At 38.4% G+C, this 16,148-nt stretch overlaps 2 protein-coding genes and 2 pseudogenes across 3 annotated transcripts; 3 read left to right on the top strand and 1 right to left on the bottom strand.

Annotated features, from left to right (window-relative positions):
* Positions 1-1,138: 1,138 nt before the first annotated feature.
* On the top strand, positions 1,139-2,874 carry LOC110502128 (gamma-crystallin M2-like). The gene is made up of 3 exons (XM_021579996.3): positions 1,139-1,211; positions 1,429-1,671; positions 2,531-2,874. Exons 1-3 carry the CDS (start codon positions 1,197-1,199, stop codon positions 2,804-2,806), a joined length of 534 nt encoding a protein of 177 aa, XP_021435671.1. The 5' UTR covers positions 1,139-1,196; the 3' UTR covers positions 2,807-2,874.
* A 3,770-nt stretch (positions 2,875-6,644) lies between these two features.
* LOC110502140 (gamma-crystallin M2 pseudogene) lies at positions 6,645-7,656 on the top strand (annotated as a pseudogene). Its single transcript, XR_016490456.1, has 3 exons — positions 6,645-6,653; positions 6,809-7,051; positions 7,325-7,656. The product of XR_016490456.1 is annotated as a gamma-crystallin M2 pseudogene (transcript).
* Positions 7,657-10,298: 2,642 nt separating this feature from the next.
* Positions 10,299-11,280, top strand: LOC110502127 (gamma-crystallin M1-like). The gene is made up of 3 exons (XM_021579995.3): positions 10,299-10,362; positions 10,583-10,834; positions 10,954-11,280. Exons 1-3 carry the CDS (start codon positions 10,354-10,356, stop codon positions 11,230-11,232), a joined length of 540 nt encoding a protein of 179 aa, XP_021435670.1. The 5' UTR covers positions 10,299-10,353; the 3' UTR covers positions 11,233-11,280.
* Positions 11,281-14,975: 3,695 nt separating this feature from the next.
* LOC110502126 (gamma-crystallin S-1 pseudogene) lies at positions 14,976-16,114 on the bottom strand (annotated as a pseudogene).
* Between the last annotated feature and the right edge of the window lie 34 nt (positions 16,115-16,148).

Genomic DNA, 16,148 nt, shown 5'->3' with positions numbered 1-16,148 from the left:
TAGGATATACAAAATCATAAAGCCATGGGGGGGGGGGGGGGGGGGACATCTTCCCTCTTTCTTTCTACGTGTCCTTGTTTTGTATGTCGTGTTTTGTATTATTTGTTCTGCACCCAGAACTCTGGGTCTTGTTGTTCCTGTCTGCTCTTTTATGGTTAGATAAGAATTGTATACCTGTCTTGTATACCTATACACCATTCTTGTGTGTGTTTAATAAAAAATATTTGAAACAGAAAATCATAAAGCCATCTTGCTATCATTTGAGTGATACAATCACTCAAGTTAAGAGATGGTATACCCTACCCTCACTGCACATGAATGGATCATCTCATTTCCTGTTCTTGGTATAAAACACAAACATAAAAGGATTGAGAAAGTGACAATTAAATTAGAGAAGATCGAAACAAACCTGAACAACATGATGGGATTTAACAAATACCTAGAAGAGGAAACGCATTACAAGCCTACAGTCAAAAATGATACTTTCAAATTGGAATATCTTCAGACAAAAACACTGTTCACAATGTTAAAATGCCTTTCATTGATGTGGCATGTTCATTTGATTAGATTCTTGAAAAAGGTAATAAAGTAATATTGACAAACCTATTGAATAGACCAATACTTATCAATGATGACCATATCATTTGATCACATGATGGTAGCAAGTCTCTGGGCCTATTCTTGACCAATGATACACTCTTAGAAATGAAGTACTGTCCCCACAGGAGAACCCTTTATGCTACTGTAAATTGATAATTACCATGTGTTTATTCCACAAAGATGCATAAACTAGGCTAAGTTCAAACAAATGGTATTATTTGTTAATTTCGTGGCCCGTGTATTGGCTCTCTAACATGTACTGTAGCTGACGACGACTGTATAATGAATATGGCGTTGATAGGTTTTGCTGATGCAGTGCAGTGAGCGTATCAGACTGGTATACAGTAGTGTTTTCTGAGAATTCTGATGAACATGAGGGATAGAACAATAACTGGTTACACACGGCCACTCATACATCAACAGACCCCGCACCATTGAAACATCATCACCATGACTGAGGGATATATTTGAATGACAATACTTTGTGCTGTGCAATCACACAGCTGCCCTGTGTCTGTTATTTGTTTTTTAAATAAAAGACAGTGCTGAACTGAGGGACATTGAGCACTGAGCTGTCACCCCCATCCACCGCCAACATGACTATGGGAAAGGTAAGATAGAAGTCCATGGTTTTACAACTTTTCAGATGAAATCGAAACAATTTTACAATGATATTTTACAATATTTCATTAATTTCCCGTTAGTTTTACATGCACAGTTTCTACAAATAGATCAGATAATGCAACCAGTTTAGCAGACAGATCTCATGCAGTTTAGTAGTCCTGTAATTTTAGAGATAATCATATTCTTTGATGTGATTGTTTGCAGATAATCTTCTACGAGGACAGGAACTTCCAGGGTCGCTCTCACGAGTGTAACAGCGACTGTGCCGACCTGCACTCCTACTTCAACCGCTGCAACTCCCTCAGGGTCGAGAGCGGCTGCTTCATGGTCTACGAGCGCCCCAACTACATGGGAAACCAGTACTTTGTGAGGAGGGGAGAGTACCCCGATAACCAGCGAATGATTGGCATCAACGACTGCATCAGGTCCTGCCGTATGATCCCCATGGTGAGTAGCAAGGTTTGAAATGCATCTACAGTTGTACAGTTGCCAAGGCAGCAGCTCCTGTTCCAGTTATATACAATTTAAAACATTACATTTCATAACACTTTTCACAACACACTAAGCTGAAGGAAAGTCATAGTTTTTCACTGAATGATTTAAATATCTGGCATACATTTTATATTCTTTATAGTAGAGCCAAAGTCATAACCAGATACATTTGAATGCTGCAATTATATTGAACATTTATTTTATTGATTAATTTTGATAGACTAGGATGTGCGTAAATGAGCTACCTGCATATAACATGTAGCTGCCATGAGATAAATCAGTCATACATTTGTTGAATATAACATACATCTAAATTTCAACTAAAGCCTCAGCAACATTTACCTCTAAATGTACCATTATATTTAATTAAATGTAAGAAATATACAAATTGAGTATACAGAAACCATATAATATCTATGTAATGACCATGTAACTATGTAATGACTATGTAATAACTATTCAGTAACCATGTAGTAACTATGTAATTACTATGCAGTAACCCTGTAGTAACTATGTAATAACTATGTAGTAACTATGTAATAACTATGCAGTAACCGTGTAGTAACTATGTAATAACTATGTAGTAACCATGTAGTAACTATGTAATAACTATGCAGTAACCGTGTAGTAACTATGTAATAACTATGCAGTAACATGTAGTAACTATGTAATAACTATGCAGTAACCATGTAGTAACTATGTAATAACTATGCAGTAACCATGTAGTAACTATGTAATAACTATGCAGTAACCATGTAGTAACTATGTAATAATTTTGTAATGACTATGTAACACCTGTTTGATCCCGTTACAGCACCGCGGCAACTACAAAATGAGAATGTACGATCGTCCTGACATGGGCGGCCAGATGAACGAGCTGAGCGACGACTGCCCCAATGTCCAGGACCGTTTCCGTATGTCCGACATCAACTCATGCAACGTGATGGACGGCCACTGGCTGATGTACGACCAGCCCAACTACAAGGGAAGGCAGTACTATGTGAGGCCCGGTGAGTACAGGAGGTTCAGCGACTGGGGAGGCCAGAGCCCCAAGATCGGCTCCCTCAGAAGGATCACCGACTTCAACTAAACCACAGCTCCATTTTAAACTATCAACTGTCACTCTGTCCACAATAAACTTTGATTCGTAATCAAAAACCTTTTCTGTTTCTTCTCATCTTTTCATTGAGATTGGTATATTCTCAAAACTCAATCCCATTGCTTGAGTCCCTCACTGGTGACAATTCACACAAAGTTTGCTGATTTCAATAAATCTCTTTACGCAGTCTAAATACGTTTATTGGTAGAGCATTTGAGATATATAATTGATCTTGTTCTACAGTAGGCTCTAGATATCTAAATCCTACACAAATAATAATAGCACCACAACCATTTATGTTCCATGTTGGATATCAAAACACCTAATCATTACTAGAATATTTGTTTGTTCTGATAACTCATGTCAAAAAGTACAGATTGATCACTATAAACCCCACATTATATGTGAGAAAAAATGCATTTATTGGCAAAAGAATGCAAGCAGACAAAGCGTGAGCCGCTCTCTCCCCGTTTTGGGGCCCATAAGGGATTAGCCAGCTGTTCATGTATTGTGGTTGAATTTATCCATACCTTGATGCTAAAAGAAGTAGACTCTATGCAGTAGTTCTGACTGGAGAACGTAGTGAATTTGAGGCATCACATCAATAACGGTGAGTGCACCTGTAAATCCTACATTCACATTCATAGTTGCAGTCACATTGGCCTCCTGGAATACAATTATTATTCATTAATATACATATTCAATATGAATATTAATGCTAATTGTACAGACCAGAATGTAGATATATGTTAATCACTACCTTTGCTTTCTCTGTACCTGCTATTGCTGAAAGATGAGAATCCGATTTTTATAAAGTAGTTTTGTTCTTACGATCTTACTTACATGGCATATTTAATGATATATGAATGCAGCTAATTTTCAAGAATGCACTTATCAAATAAGATAAAGATATATCATAATTCATAATAAGGATATACTGTAACATAACCAAGGAAATTAAAACAATATGAAGGAACCAGATTATTCTCTGGTTAGATGCTGAGTTTAATGAGCAATATGCTGAGTTTACTATAAGGCAATATCTCAGTATTTATAAGGACAATATTTCTTACCCTGCATTTTGTCTTCATCAAGCGACTACCTAATGTGAGTTATCTTGAGAACTCCTTAGCATGCCAATAAACCAAACTGACTCTCTGCTCCACTTGTAGTCTTTGTAGCGGTACCACATATTGACACACTTTTTAGCCCTAACATAAAGCCAAGTAATACATCAATAAGACGTGGGTCAAGACATGACAGATCCTAACATTCAACAATGCTCATGAAGAAGTTCCAAAAGTAATGTATAAGATAAATACTGTATAGGTCACACAATCATTTATGTACAGGCATCCGGGCTACAGGTAGCCTAGTGGTTAAGAGCATTGGGCCAGTAACTGAAAGATCACTGGTTTGAATCCCTAAGCCGACTAGGTGAAAAATCTGTTGATGTACCCTTGAGCAATGCACTTAACCAGAATTGGTTGCCAGGATCCTGATGAGAGTGCGGAAATACCATCACATCCCCACCTTCCTGGCATCTCTGCACAGGCTCCCTTTCTCATTCCAGATTAAATTCAAAAACCTCCTGCAGACTTTCCAGTGTTTTCATGGCAATGCCACTCCTTATCTCAAAGAACTGCTCTTCCTTCATAACCCCAACCTCAGGTCAAGCAGTAGCCTGCTCCTCCACGCTCCCAGGACCAAGCTCTGCTCCTTGAGGGATCGGGCATTCAGCTTGACTGCTCAGAGCTTCTGGAATGCCCTCTCAGACCACCTGAGGGCACCACTGACTCTGGGCTCCTTTAAAACGGGCCTTTCTCTATTAGGAAGGCTTTGTGTTGAGAGCTGTGCTCCTTGTTGTCCTAGCGTCAGCTGGGTTCTTTGTGTCAGTTTGTTTAATTATGAAAAAAAAAAAAATCTATTTGATTTTCTTTTTTCTTTTATGCACTTTGAGATAATTTTTTTATAATGAAAACTGCTTTACAAATGTAATAAATTATTATTCTTAATTACTCCTGTAAGTTGCTCTGGATAAGAGCGCCTGCTAAATGACTAAAATGCAATGTCCTGGCAGCCTTCAGGAAGTGAGATGGAAAAGTTTCCTACTTCTTTGTTCAGTGCAAGAACCCAGTCTATGAATGATACAGCAGCAGTTTGTTATGGGCAGATTAACTAACTACAGGCGACAACAAAACATGGCCAATAACTAGACATTCTTCTAGTTTCCTTGGCTTGTGAGGTGAGGTACAACTGGACCCTTCCTAACTAAATTATAACTAATTTGGCCACTGGGTTTAGCCTAAAGTCAGACATTATTTAATATTATATCCTCAACTCCGCATTTCCATTAAACAACAGTTGTTTTTTTTAAAGTTGTGAACTACGAGGTTCTAACATATACTGATTTCACCGTAGAACTCGCAGTCCTTCTATGGAACAACAATGAGCATTTAGGAATAATTAAATGGCGTTTGATGTTTTTGATCGGGACTTCACAGGTACTATTTGTGATTAAAATGTTTTTAAAAAACAGGTACATTTTCAGTAACCTTTCCATCAGCCTGCCAAAATAACTCAAATGTTTCTATATTGTCTAGTATCATGTACACTTAACGATGTATAATTAGTACATTCTATGATCGAATGGCCTGTTATAAAAAAAAACTATTTTATATCAACCTTTGCTTCATTTCTTGGCTGTTATTGATCTAGGCCTACAGCATAGCCAACTACCGTTAACTAGAGAGCCATGTAATGGTCATGAAATTACATTCTGCTTTCCAGCACAATGCCATTGTTAACGTTTATGCAAAACATGTAGACACAGAGGTGATTGGCATTTCTGGGGATAAAGGGATGACACAAACAAATTGTTTGTTAACCATGTAAAAGCAAACTGTAATTAGTCAAGGATGGTCATGGGAAGAGCATTAGCTTAGCAGGCCAATAAGGAAGATGTTTTGGACTGTCCTTGGCAGTGGATATGGTAAGTTACGGTATGGATAGTGAAGAAAAAAAAATGTAAAACTCACTTGAATTCTTCTGACTTCAGCGAGCAGAGGTGCACTAGTAATGGTAAAGGTGGTGGTGGTGGTTGGTAATAATGTAGTTGTAGTTAAATGTGTTCGTAATCATGTTGGTGCTGTGATTAATGTTCAGTAAGTAGCCTATGACACATTGGATGTTGACACATCATGTACTGTAAATACTCCATGTGTTACAAGCAGGATGTCATTTTTCGGACTGTACTCATTTGCATAAAATGGGTTGAGAATGCAAATGAGACTGCATAGTGAATGTCTAGGCTAGTGCAATACAGAATCCTTGGGACGTACCTACCCTGAACCCTAAACTTAACCCTTACCCTCACCATAACCTTAACCATAACCCTTACCTAACCCTGACCTTAATCCCTACCTTAACCATTTTAAATGTCAACTTCAGTGGGGTAAAGTCAGGGTTGGGACGTCCCAAGGATCCAGGATAGCAAGGACCTGAATGGCTACCTCTAGTGTTACGCACCATATTTAATGCTAAAGGGCTGTTCCATATTGTTCTGTACCTATTGTCTATTGGACGTGTGGATACCGTACTAGTCTTTTCCTTTGTCTACGCATGTCAAAACATCAAACCAGTAATTATTTATCCTGTTTTTCCAAATACAAATCCATATTTCTCACCCAATGTTGTTCTCCAACAAAAAGGAAAACATGTGCCAGTACCCTGAATTATAACTATGTGAGCATTTGAATAACAATACTTTGTTTGTCAAGAGGTAGTATAAAAAGCTCTGAAAACATGTGGAATCTCTCCAACGGAGACCATGGGCAAGGTAGGACTTTTTCCCTGTGCTATTGAACTGTAAACTCTGACCATTTTACTCCCTTGTCTGCTATATAATGTGCTCAGTATATGCTGTATAGTGGGTCCCACCCCAACTATATCAGCCCAAAGTGAAATTTATCATTGGAATTTCTTGATTTGCAGATTACATTTTACGAGGACAGGAACTTCCAAGGTCGTAGTTATGAGTGCAGCAATGACTGCACAGACCTGCACTCCTACTTCAGCCGCTGTAACTCCATCAGGGTGGATAGTGGCTGTTTTATGATCTATGAACGCCCCAACTACATGGGTCACCAGTATTACATGAGGAGGGGAGAGTATACTGATTACCAGCGTTGGATGGGCTTCAGCAGCTGTATCCGATCATGTCGTATGATTCCAATGGTAAGTTCTGACTGGGTATGGACGTCTTACTGAGGCAAAGGAAGGTACCTGAAAATTATTATCAAGACAAGAGAGTTGGAGCAAGGATAAGAACATCATTTATTTATCTTTATTACATCATCTCTGTTTTATGATTTAGATTCATGAGCTTCCTAGAACTATCCAGGAAATGAATTTTGATATTTAATGCCACCTTGCCATTATATTATCCATCTACTCTCTGTACGGTATCAACTGGATGCCATTTTGATTGCTCTTTCTTTTGCTCCACAGTACCGGGGTTCCTATAGGATGCGAATCTACGAGAAGGCCGATTTCAGTGGTCACATGATGGAATTCATGGATGACTGTCCCTGTGTGTCTGATCGTTTCCACCACCGCCACATCTACTCCTGTAATATCATGAATGGCTTCTGGATCTTCTACGAGTATCCCAACTACCGGGGTCGACAGTACTTCCTGAGAACCGGAGAGTACAGGAGATACCGTGAATGGTGCGCCACCTGCGCCATTGTAGGCTCTTTCAGACGGGTCACTGACTTTTAGCCATCCTGCTCAAGCACTTGCTGTAAATACATGCTTAGTTATTAAAATGGTTGAATTTTTAACCCCTTTGTGTACGAATGATCTCTGACTTGTTTACATTTTCATTATTGAAATAACTAATATTCATTAAATGTTCACTGTATTTATGTGGTTTTAAGTTGGTATAAAATGACACTAACAAGAATGATTCAATAAAGGCCATGTCATTACTTGTGTGAACAATAATCAACTACCACTTTGTTAAGGCCTTGCATCCAGTATCTCATATATTGACCAATAAGAGTACTTACGTTGGCACTTACTGCAGTAAAACCTGAAATTAGAGTACTTACAACATACTGCATTCAAACCTGAAAACATACACCACTCATCTGGAGGTCACTGTTTTCAGCTTCCAGTGCCAGCAAGTTGTAAAAAATACTATGGCTACTAGACTTTCGGAGGCTGAAATCAAATTGCCCTAGCTAGCATAAGTGACTGTCTAAGGAATGTCTTCTTAAACTTTTCCCGCTCAAGACCCAAATAAGAAATTCACCGTCCTCCTGTGACCCAAATCGTCCCCCAACAACCCAAACTTTAAAAAACGGTGTGTGATTCTGTGTATTCTGATAACTCACGAGCCCCCTTTCACATGCCCAGGGGCCACTTTTGGTCCCGACACATAGTTTAAGAAAAGCCCTGGTCTAAAGAGTCAGGCATGACAACATCATGCATAGAAGGAATGTAATGTCATGTAATATTTGTAATTGTATATAACTGCCTTAATGATGCTGGAATGCAGATTAGTGGAAAGTATAACTGAGAAAATATTTAATTCAAAGTTGAACACTGTTCTCTAGCATTAATAAACTAGCAATAAATAAATACAATTCCTAAGCATTTATAGTAATTTGTAATATATTTATGAGCATATATAAATATTTACAAACATTTATAATGGCTGATTCATGAACGTTATTATAAAGTGGTACCAAACGCGGTTTGTGCGAAGGGACTGCCTAAAAATAAAGACATTCCAGTATAGTTCATTTAAAAAATGTATTTTCACATATAAAGAAAACCACACATCTAGGAACATATAGAAAATCACCTTAAACAATACACAGTTATGTATTAAAAGACAAAACAAAAAATAAAGACCATAATTACCATCAACATGAGTTGAGCTACCACTTCAATCATCCAACTTGTGATCACTGGGCAAGTAATACCAAAGACTGACAAAATTGGACCCTATGCATCTCTGCTTGGCACTCAGCAGTAAAGAGATAGATTGCAACAGACTAGGGTCCGGTCCAGGAGGTGTACTTGTACATCAAGCTGCCTCATTCTACAGAAACAGGATTAGCTCCTGCTCCTATGAGCCGAGCCGGCTCCCATTAGCCGAGGCTCATGCTACTTGGTAATTTACTTATTACCTCAATCAGAACTAAATAATATGATATGAATTCGTAACCATTATTGAGTGGTGCGAGGGGAATAGGTTAATAACCATGATACGTCAACCCTGGTGGACTGAAATGTTTGATGTAGAAGGGTTTGGCAAATATTCAAACAATTATATGAGGAAATTGCAAGATAAAAAAACATTAATTCTGGTCTCAGCAAAATCAGAAATCAGCATTACATCACTTTAGTAATCAGTAATGAATGAATTGTGAGATGAATAGAAAATGACATACGTGCATCGCTACATACAGTATATTGTATAAAATGAAAGTGACATGAGAGAAATAAGTAAGTCAATTGTAAAAGCACATGCATACTTCCCATGCAGTTGTCGCATATACACCATCCCCTATCAGACCCCGGCATCTTTTAGAACTGAAGGAAGTACATGCACTTGTGTCTTGAAGGTGTGATGGTTGTCAATGTAAATCAATCACCCATCAGAACCAATTATAATATTCAATTCAGTAAACAACAATTATTCAATTAATTTCACAAACATTTATCAGCACACTATCCAGTGGATAAATGACAAATACAATTTACAGGCAGGTGAAACAATAATTTCTTTTTAGAAAAACATTGTCACGTACATCAGATATGTGTAGTGAGTGTGTTTTTTTATAGGGTCAACCATAGCAAGAAAGCACCGATGCTCAAGTGCACTTCGACAGATTTCTCATCTTGTCAGGTCAGGTTTTCAAACCAGCTACCTTTCGTATACTGGACCAACACTCTAACTGCTAGGCTACCTTTCCACCCTTCACTCAGTTATCAATAAGAATCTAGTTGCATATTATAAAATAAAAATTATTATACAATTATTATTTTAAGGACATGAAATCATTTTAAAAGTGATGTCCAAACATGACCAGTATACTCTACTAGATTGAGGACATCATAAAATTGCTTATTTTTTCACTATAACTGTAAAAGTAGCTGTAATATTGGTCTCTATCTGTTCAACAGGGATGTGTACTGTAAATCAACCTCATCTCAGCTTCTCTACTGTACGTCCTCGATTACCAGACCACAATGAATGCAAAGAACATTCTTACTGATACGCGTACACAAAAGTTATGCTTATAATGTAACCGACAACACAGGTCATCCCTGCCAGAAATGTATGGACGAACACCTTTGTTACAATTCATAGGCCCTGATCAGCAAAAGCCGTCATACTGCTCAATCATCAGCTTTGGACATTTGAATAACAACAAACCTTGGCCCTCTGGTTTCTGTATAAAATTACCACAGAGTGATGGTAGAAGTACAAGCTGATCTACTGTCAACCACCAACCACCAACATGGGCAAGGTAATCTGAGAAGACTCACAGTAGCTACATGTAGTCTACAGTTTTACAATAGTAAAATGTACATCCTACATGCTGTAAATATAATATTACAGAAACATTAGCTATGTGTTACAGGAATCAGTAATCCAACATTACCAGTGTCTAAAAATAAAATGACCGTACAGTACATGCTTTATGCCATTTCAGGAACAAAACAAATATGTCCCCCCTTTTCCTATAGATTACCTTCTACGAGGACAGGAACTTCCAGGGCCGCTCCTATGAGTGCATGAGCGACTGCCCCGACATTTCCTCCTACATGTCCCGCTGCCAGTCCTGCAGAGTGGAGAGCGGCTGCTTCATGGCGTACGAGCGCGCCAGCTTCATGGGCCAGCAGTTCTTCATGAGGAGGGGAGAGTACCCTGACATGCAGCGCATGATAAGCATGGGCATGATGTTTGACAACATCCGGTCCTGTAGAATGATCCCCCAGGTAAGACACCTTATCTCACGTTTATACATTATTGTGCAATTTCCTATTTTAGGATGAACAACTTTCAAAGAACATAAACATCCTAAATTAATGTAAATAAATAAATAAATGCATTATAGCACAGAGGATCCTTCAGGATGAGGATCTACGAGAGGGAGAACTTCGGAGGTCAGATGATGGAGCTGATGGACGACTGTGACTCCATCCAGGAGCGTTACCGTATGTCCGACTGCCAGTCCTGCAACGTGATGGACGGCCACTGGCTGATGTACGAGCAGCCCCACTTCAGAGGCAGGCAGATGTACATGAGGCCTGGAGAGTACAGGAGCTTCAGAGAGATGGGCATGAGTGGCATGAAGTTCATGAGCATGAGGCGTATCAATGACATGTGCAATTAAATGTATTTAATTGTTCAAGGTAATAAAATAATTGAAGATCTTTCATAACTAAATTGTCTGTCTGATTTTCATCTACTGGTATTCAGCTTCAGTCAAAACAAATTGCACACCATATGTATCATCACTGAAGCTTTGTAAATAGGTGACAGGTAGCCTGGTGGTTCAGAGCATTGAGCCATTAACTGAAAGGTCGCTGGTTTGAATCCCCAAGCCGACGAGGTGAATAATCTGTCTATGTGCCCTTGAGCAAGGCGTTTAACCCTAATTGCTCGTGTGAGTCGCTCTGGATAAGAGTGTCTGGTAAATTTTACCACAGTGATTACATGAAAACGTGCTGTGAGTAGTATGGTGCAACTCTTTTACATTGTGCAAGCTGCACTCCAAGTTTCAGGTCATACCTGAATGCTTTTGTGGCGTTTTTAAAGACTTTAAGGTACACTAAAAATGATTTAAAGAATGGGGTTATTAGTTATTTAGTTCATAGATAATTATAGTAGAATGATTGAAATAATGTGCTTGTCTTTTAGCTGGTTGCCTGAGCTTGCATGGCTAGACTGGTATTCATTTCAGTAGTACTCAATAACATTGCAATCATACATGAGATCACTCTTTCGCACGCGCCAAAATAACAATCACATAATTTCAAACATATGTGTTATAAGTGTTTATTTATCTGCTCTATAAACTATTAGTTCACATTTTATAAACTAATTATTTCCCCTTATTAAATCCCTTTAAGTACACCTTAAGACCATGTTAATGGAGACAACTGGAAAACGCCTTAATTAATTACATTCCATGTAATTCTTTAAATATATGTATTTTTATTTTGGTTAATATATTGTGTATCGACAGTGGGAGACATACATGACAGATGAGAACGTTGGGATTCGTAACCCCGTTTCCAGTGGGGTATGCCTGGTCTGGAATGGGTAGCTCTACCACCAGACCAGACACTGTTACGTTCCATACAATTGTAAAGGGACTCAAATATTCATATGAGGAGTACCTAATTACCCAGAGTGCTTATGGCATACATCACATGGGAGGATGATGCCTTTATGTCTCAACTCAAGGCCCACTACTGTGGATGTAGCTAGTCTGCATATCAAAGAAATAGCATACCATATTTATGTTACTAGGGGACAGCATACACAAAGGCCTAAATCCTAACCTCAGGACCATGTGCTAATCTCAGACTTGTGTAAATTGTGAATTGAGATCAGATTAAGATTCTGTTAAGATTCTGGCCAAAGAGAACAGCAGGAACATCAAATTAAACTTTGATTTGTCATCTTAACTGCACAAATAGATATTGGTCTGATTAGTACAATAAAAAATAAAAAATACAATAAAATACAATAAACCAGTTGAGAACATGTCCTCAAGTTTTCAAGTCCATTTAGAGTTATAAAACGTGTTGGGTTGCGGATTGTCTGGAAAACTAGTGTGAGATATCGGCGTATTTATGTTCATTTCAAAATGGGAATAGAGGGAGGTTGAAGACCAAGAAGGAATAATGTGCTCAGAACAGTTCTAGTGTAATGTGTGTTTGCGACTGACTGGTTACCAATCTCCACAGTTTAAGCTTGCTGAGATAATGCCTTGGCATTAGCTAGGGGAGCTAAAGCAAGTGTTCAGGTCTCTGGCAAGGTTACTTATCAAGCCAGTCTAGTTGACAGAGTGTGGTTCATGATGATGAAGAACCAAATTTGAATAGAGAAATTATTTTTTAGAAATAGAGATAATATTGTGTAGAGGTAGTTATACAGTTGGGAATATACATTTTTTTAATACAGTATCCAGAAACAAATTCAGTTTCCTAAACTGTTTTAACTGTTATGTTGTGCAGAATTGTGCTTGATGTACACATTTTTATTGAATGAGTCTTTGTGTTCTCTCCGTCACTCACATTGAGGTATTGAGAGTTGCTGGTGCGCAACAAATGTGCAGGTGTTCACATCTTGGTGTTGAGATAAAAACGGTGTTCTTTTTCAGTGTTGGTTCTAGTGGGGTTAACACCAGTGGGATTTAAATTGACCCCACCTACAGATAGTAAAATAAGTGTTGTTTGAATCACAGCGGAATCAACACCACGTGGGCTTGTTGTTTCCCCCTGTACATATCCCTGCTACTGTTATTTTACTGCTGCTCTTTAATTATTTGTTATTCTTATCTCTTACTCTTATCTCTTACTTTTTTTAGGTGTTTTCTTAAAACTGCATTGTTGGTTAAGGGCTTGTAAGTAAGCATTTCACTGTAAGGTCTACTACCTACACCTGTTGTATTCAACGCATGTGAGAAATAAAATTTGATTTCATTTGATTTGTTACTCGACTGTGTTGAGTTATTTTTCTCTCAGTGTGAAAAAGACATGGGCGGGTCCTCATTATCATATTTCCCAGCATGCTTTGTTGTAGGTTGCTTTTTAGAACAGTTTCTTTTAATATCTATATTTCTCCATGCACAATGATTGATTAATTGATCTTAGGCTACACAACGATAAATAAAATACAGTTTTGTAAACTAATCCAATCTGTAAGTGGTTGGACTTATTTCACCCGTTATTGAGATGGTTGTTCCAGTTTAGATGGTTTAGATAGTCTCAGTTATCAATCTTCACTGCTTAGCAGCCAATCTAACTGCAAATTACGGGTGAATAAAAGTTCCAATTGTTGGACATCTTAACTCTGTCTGGATTACAATAGGAAATCAACAACACTTTGCAATTCAGCATAATATGATTTGTTGATATGGCCTGCAAACCAGGCATTTCAGACCACTGTGTTAGGGTAAAACTTGGTTGTCACAGTCCGGTATTATTTTAAAAAAGTATGTTCTTCTTATGACAAAATATTCACTTAGGCACTCATTTGGTGAAGACTATAGGACTGAAAGCCATCAACACAACAATGATATCTCTGTCACTAGCAAATAAAGTCATGGGTTAATTACCCAACACTGAGAAAGTGTAACAGCATCAGCTCTAATAAAGTGTTAATTGCCCAACACTGAGAAAGTGTAACAGCATCAGCTCTAATAAAGTGTTAATTGCCCAACACTGAGAAAGTGTAACAGCATCAGCTCTAATAAAGTGTTAATTGCCCAACACTGAGAAAGTGTAACAGCATCAGCTCTAATAAAGTGTTAATTGCCCAACACTGAGAAAGTGTAACAGCATCAGCTCTAATAAAGTGTTCATTTTAAGTCAGAATTTGCAACACCCCCGTGGTGTTAGGGACACAACGCTCTTGAGGGGTTAGTTCATCAACCTTTTGAAAAGTGTTGGTTTGACACTATTTCAATGGGTGACAGTACACACTAAGAAAGTGTTACATTTAACACAGTGGGTGTTAAAATTCTGATCTCAAATTATGGTTTTATGGTTTTACTTTGGAAGTAAAAAGTATTTTAGGAGAGTGAGGTAAACATTCTTACGTCTTTGGATAAATAGCTTGAAAATTGAAACCATTATTTTATTGACTATAATTTTGTATTTGGACGATGAATATGACCATCAGTTTTCTCTCAAAATGACAGTATAAGACGTAAAACTATTAAATGCCTCGATTCAACAAATGTGTTGGAACCTTTCATGGTGTATACTAGGTTATAGGGACAATGGGTAGCATGTTTTTATACTTATTGCGTGAACACTATAGAAGACAATAGGATTGCAGGTGGACCTAACTTTTTTTAATTTAAATGTTAGGCTCAGTTTCATGTTGACGATGTATTGCCTGTCAGTTTGGGTGAGCAACAGCACGTCTGATTGAACCAATCCTTGAATTGATGGCTCCCCAGTCACTGTATCTCCTATACTCGCCAGGCCTCAGGAGGTACTGCCTGCCTCTGTAGTTGGGATGCTCATAGAAGAGCCAATACCCCTCCATAACATTGCAGGAGTGGATATCATTGTACTGGAATCGATCATAGAGGGAGGGGAGGTCATCGGCAAACTCCAACATCTGACCGCCAAAGTCAGAGCGCTCGTAGATTCTCATCTTGTGAGCTCCCTGATTCTGAGGACAAGGGAGAGAAGACGGCTACGTTCATTCGGTTTCTTTACTATTAAGTTTCAAGATTCATTTTTATTTACCATGTGCATTACTACCTACATCAATGATGGGTTAACTTGTATACCAGGAAAGAGGAATATGGGCTCACTTGAGGAATCATGCGGCAGGATTTCACACAATCATTAAAGCCCATCCAGCGCTGGTAGTCGGGATACTCTCCCCTTCTCAGAAAGTATTGGTAGCCCATGTAGTTTGGCCGCTCATAGACCATCCAGCTACCGCTCTCCACTTGTATGGAGTTACAGCGGCTGAAATGGATGTGCAGGTCGGCACAGTCGACGGTGCACTCATAGGAGCGACCCTGGAAGTTCTTGTCCTCGTAGAAGATTATCTAAAAATAGTAATGGAAGTAAACATGCTTACAGATGTAGGATCTTAATTTTATCATTCTTTTGTTGCTGAGAATTTTCAAGCACCAAGCTTCGTGAGTTACATAAATTCTCTGCAAATCCACACTAACACATGGTTATAATAATTAACAGTATGGCACTTTTCATGTAGCCCACTTTTTGCCAGCTAATAGCCTAACCACCAATTAAGCTACATTATGGACTAAATGTTACAATCCTGTTGCTGCAGGATTATTTTGCCGTGACAATGTAGGTCAAATTAAGATCCTACATCTGTATGAACAATGGAAATAACATGTGCATGGCTGGTAAAACAACCCCATTCAGTTTTGTTCAACGTAAAGGATCTCTCGCAGGTGTTCATTGTTCTGTGTTCTGTCAGACAAACAGTGAACAAGAACGAACGACGGGACAGAATATGTGCAGCGAAACAACAATCCTTACCTTTCCCATTGTGTTGGCTAAATTTGGTCACACTGCAACACTG

The sequence above is a fragment of the Oncorhynchus mykiss genome, chromosome 22 (assembly GCF_057628025.1).
Source record: "Oncorhynchus mykiss isolate SJ-2025 chromosome 22, ASM5762802v1, whole genome shotgun sequence".
In the NCBI taxonomy this organism is placed as follows: Eukaryota; Metazoa; Chordata; class Actinopteri; order Salmoniformes; family Salmonidae; genus Oncorhynchus; species Oncorhynchus mykiss.
This window is presented reverse-complemented; position numbering and strand designations above follow the sequence as displayed.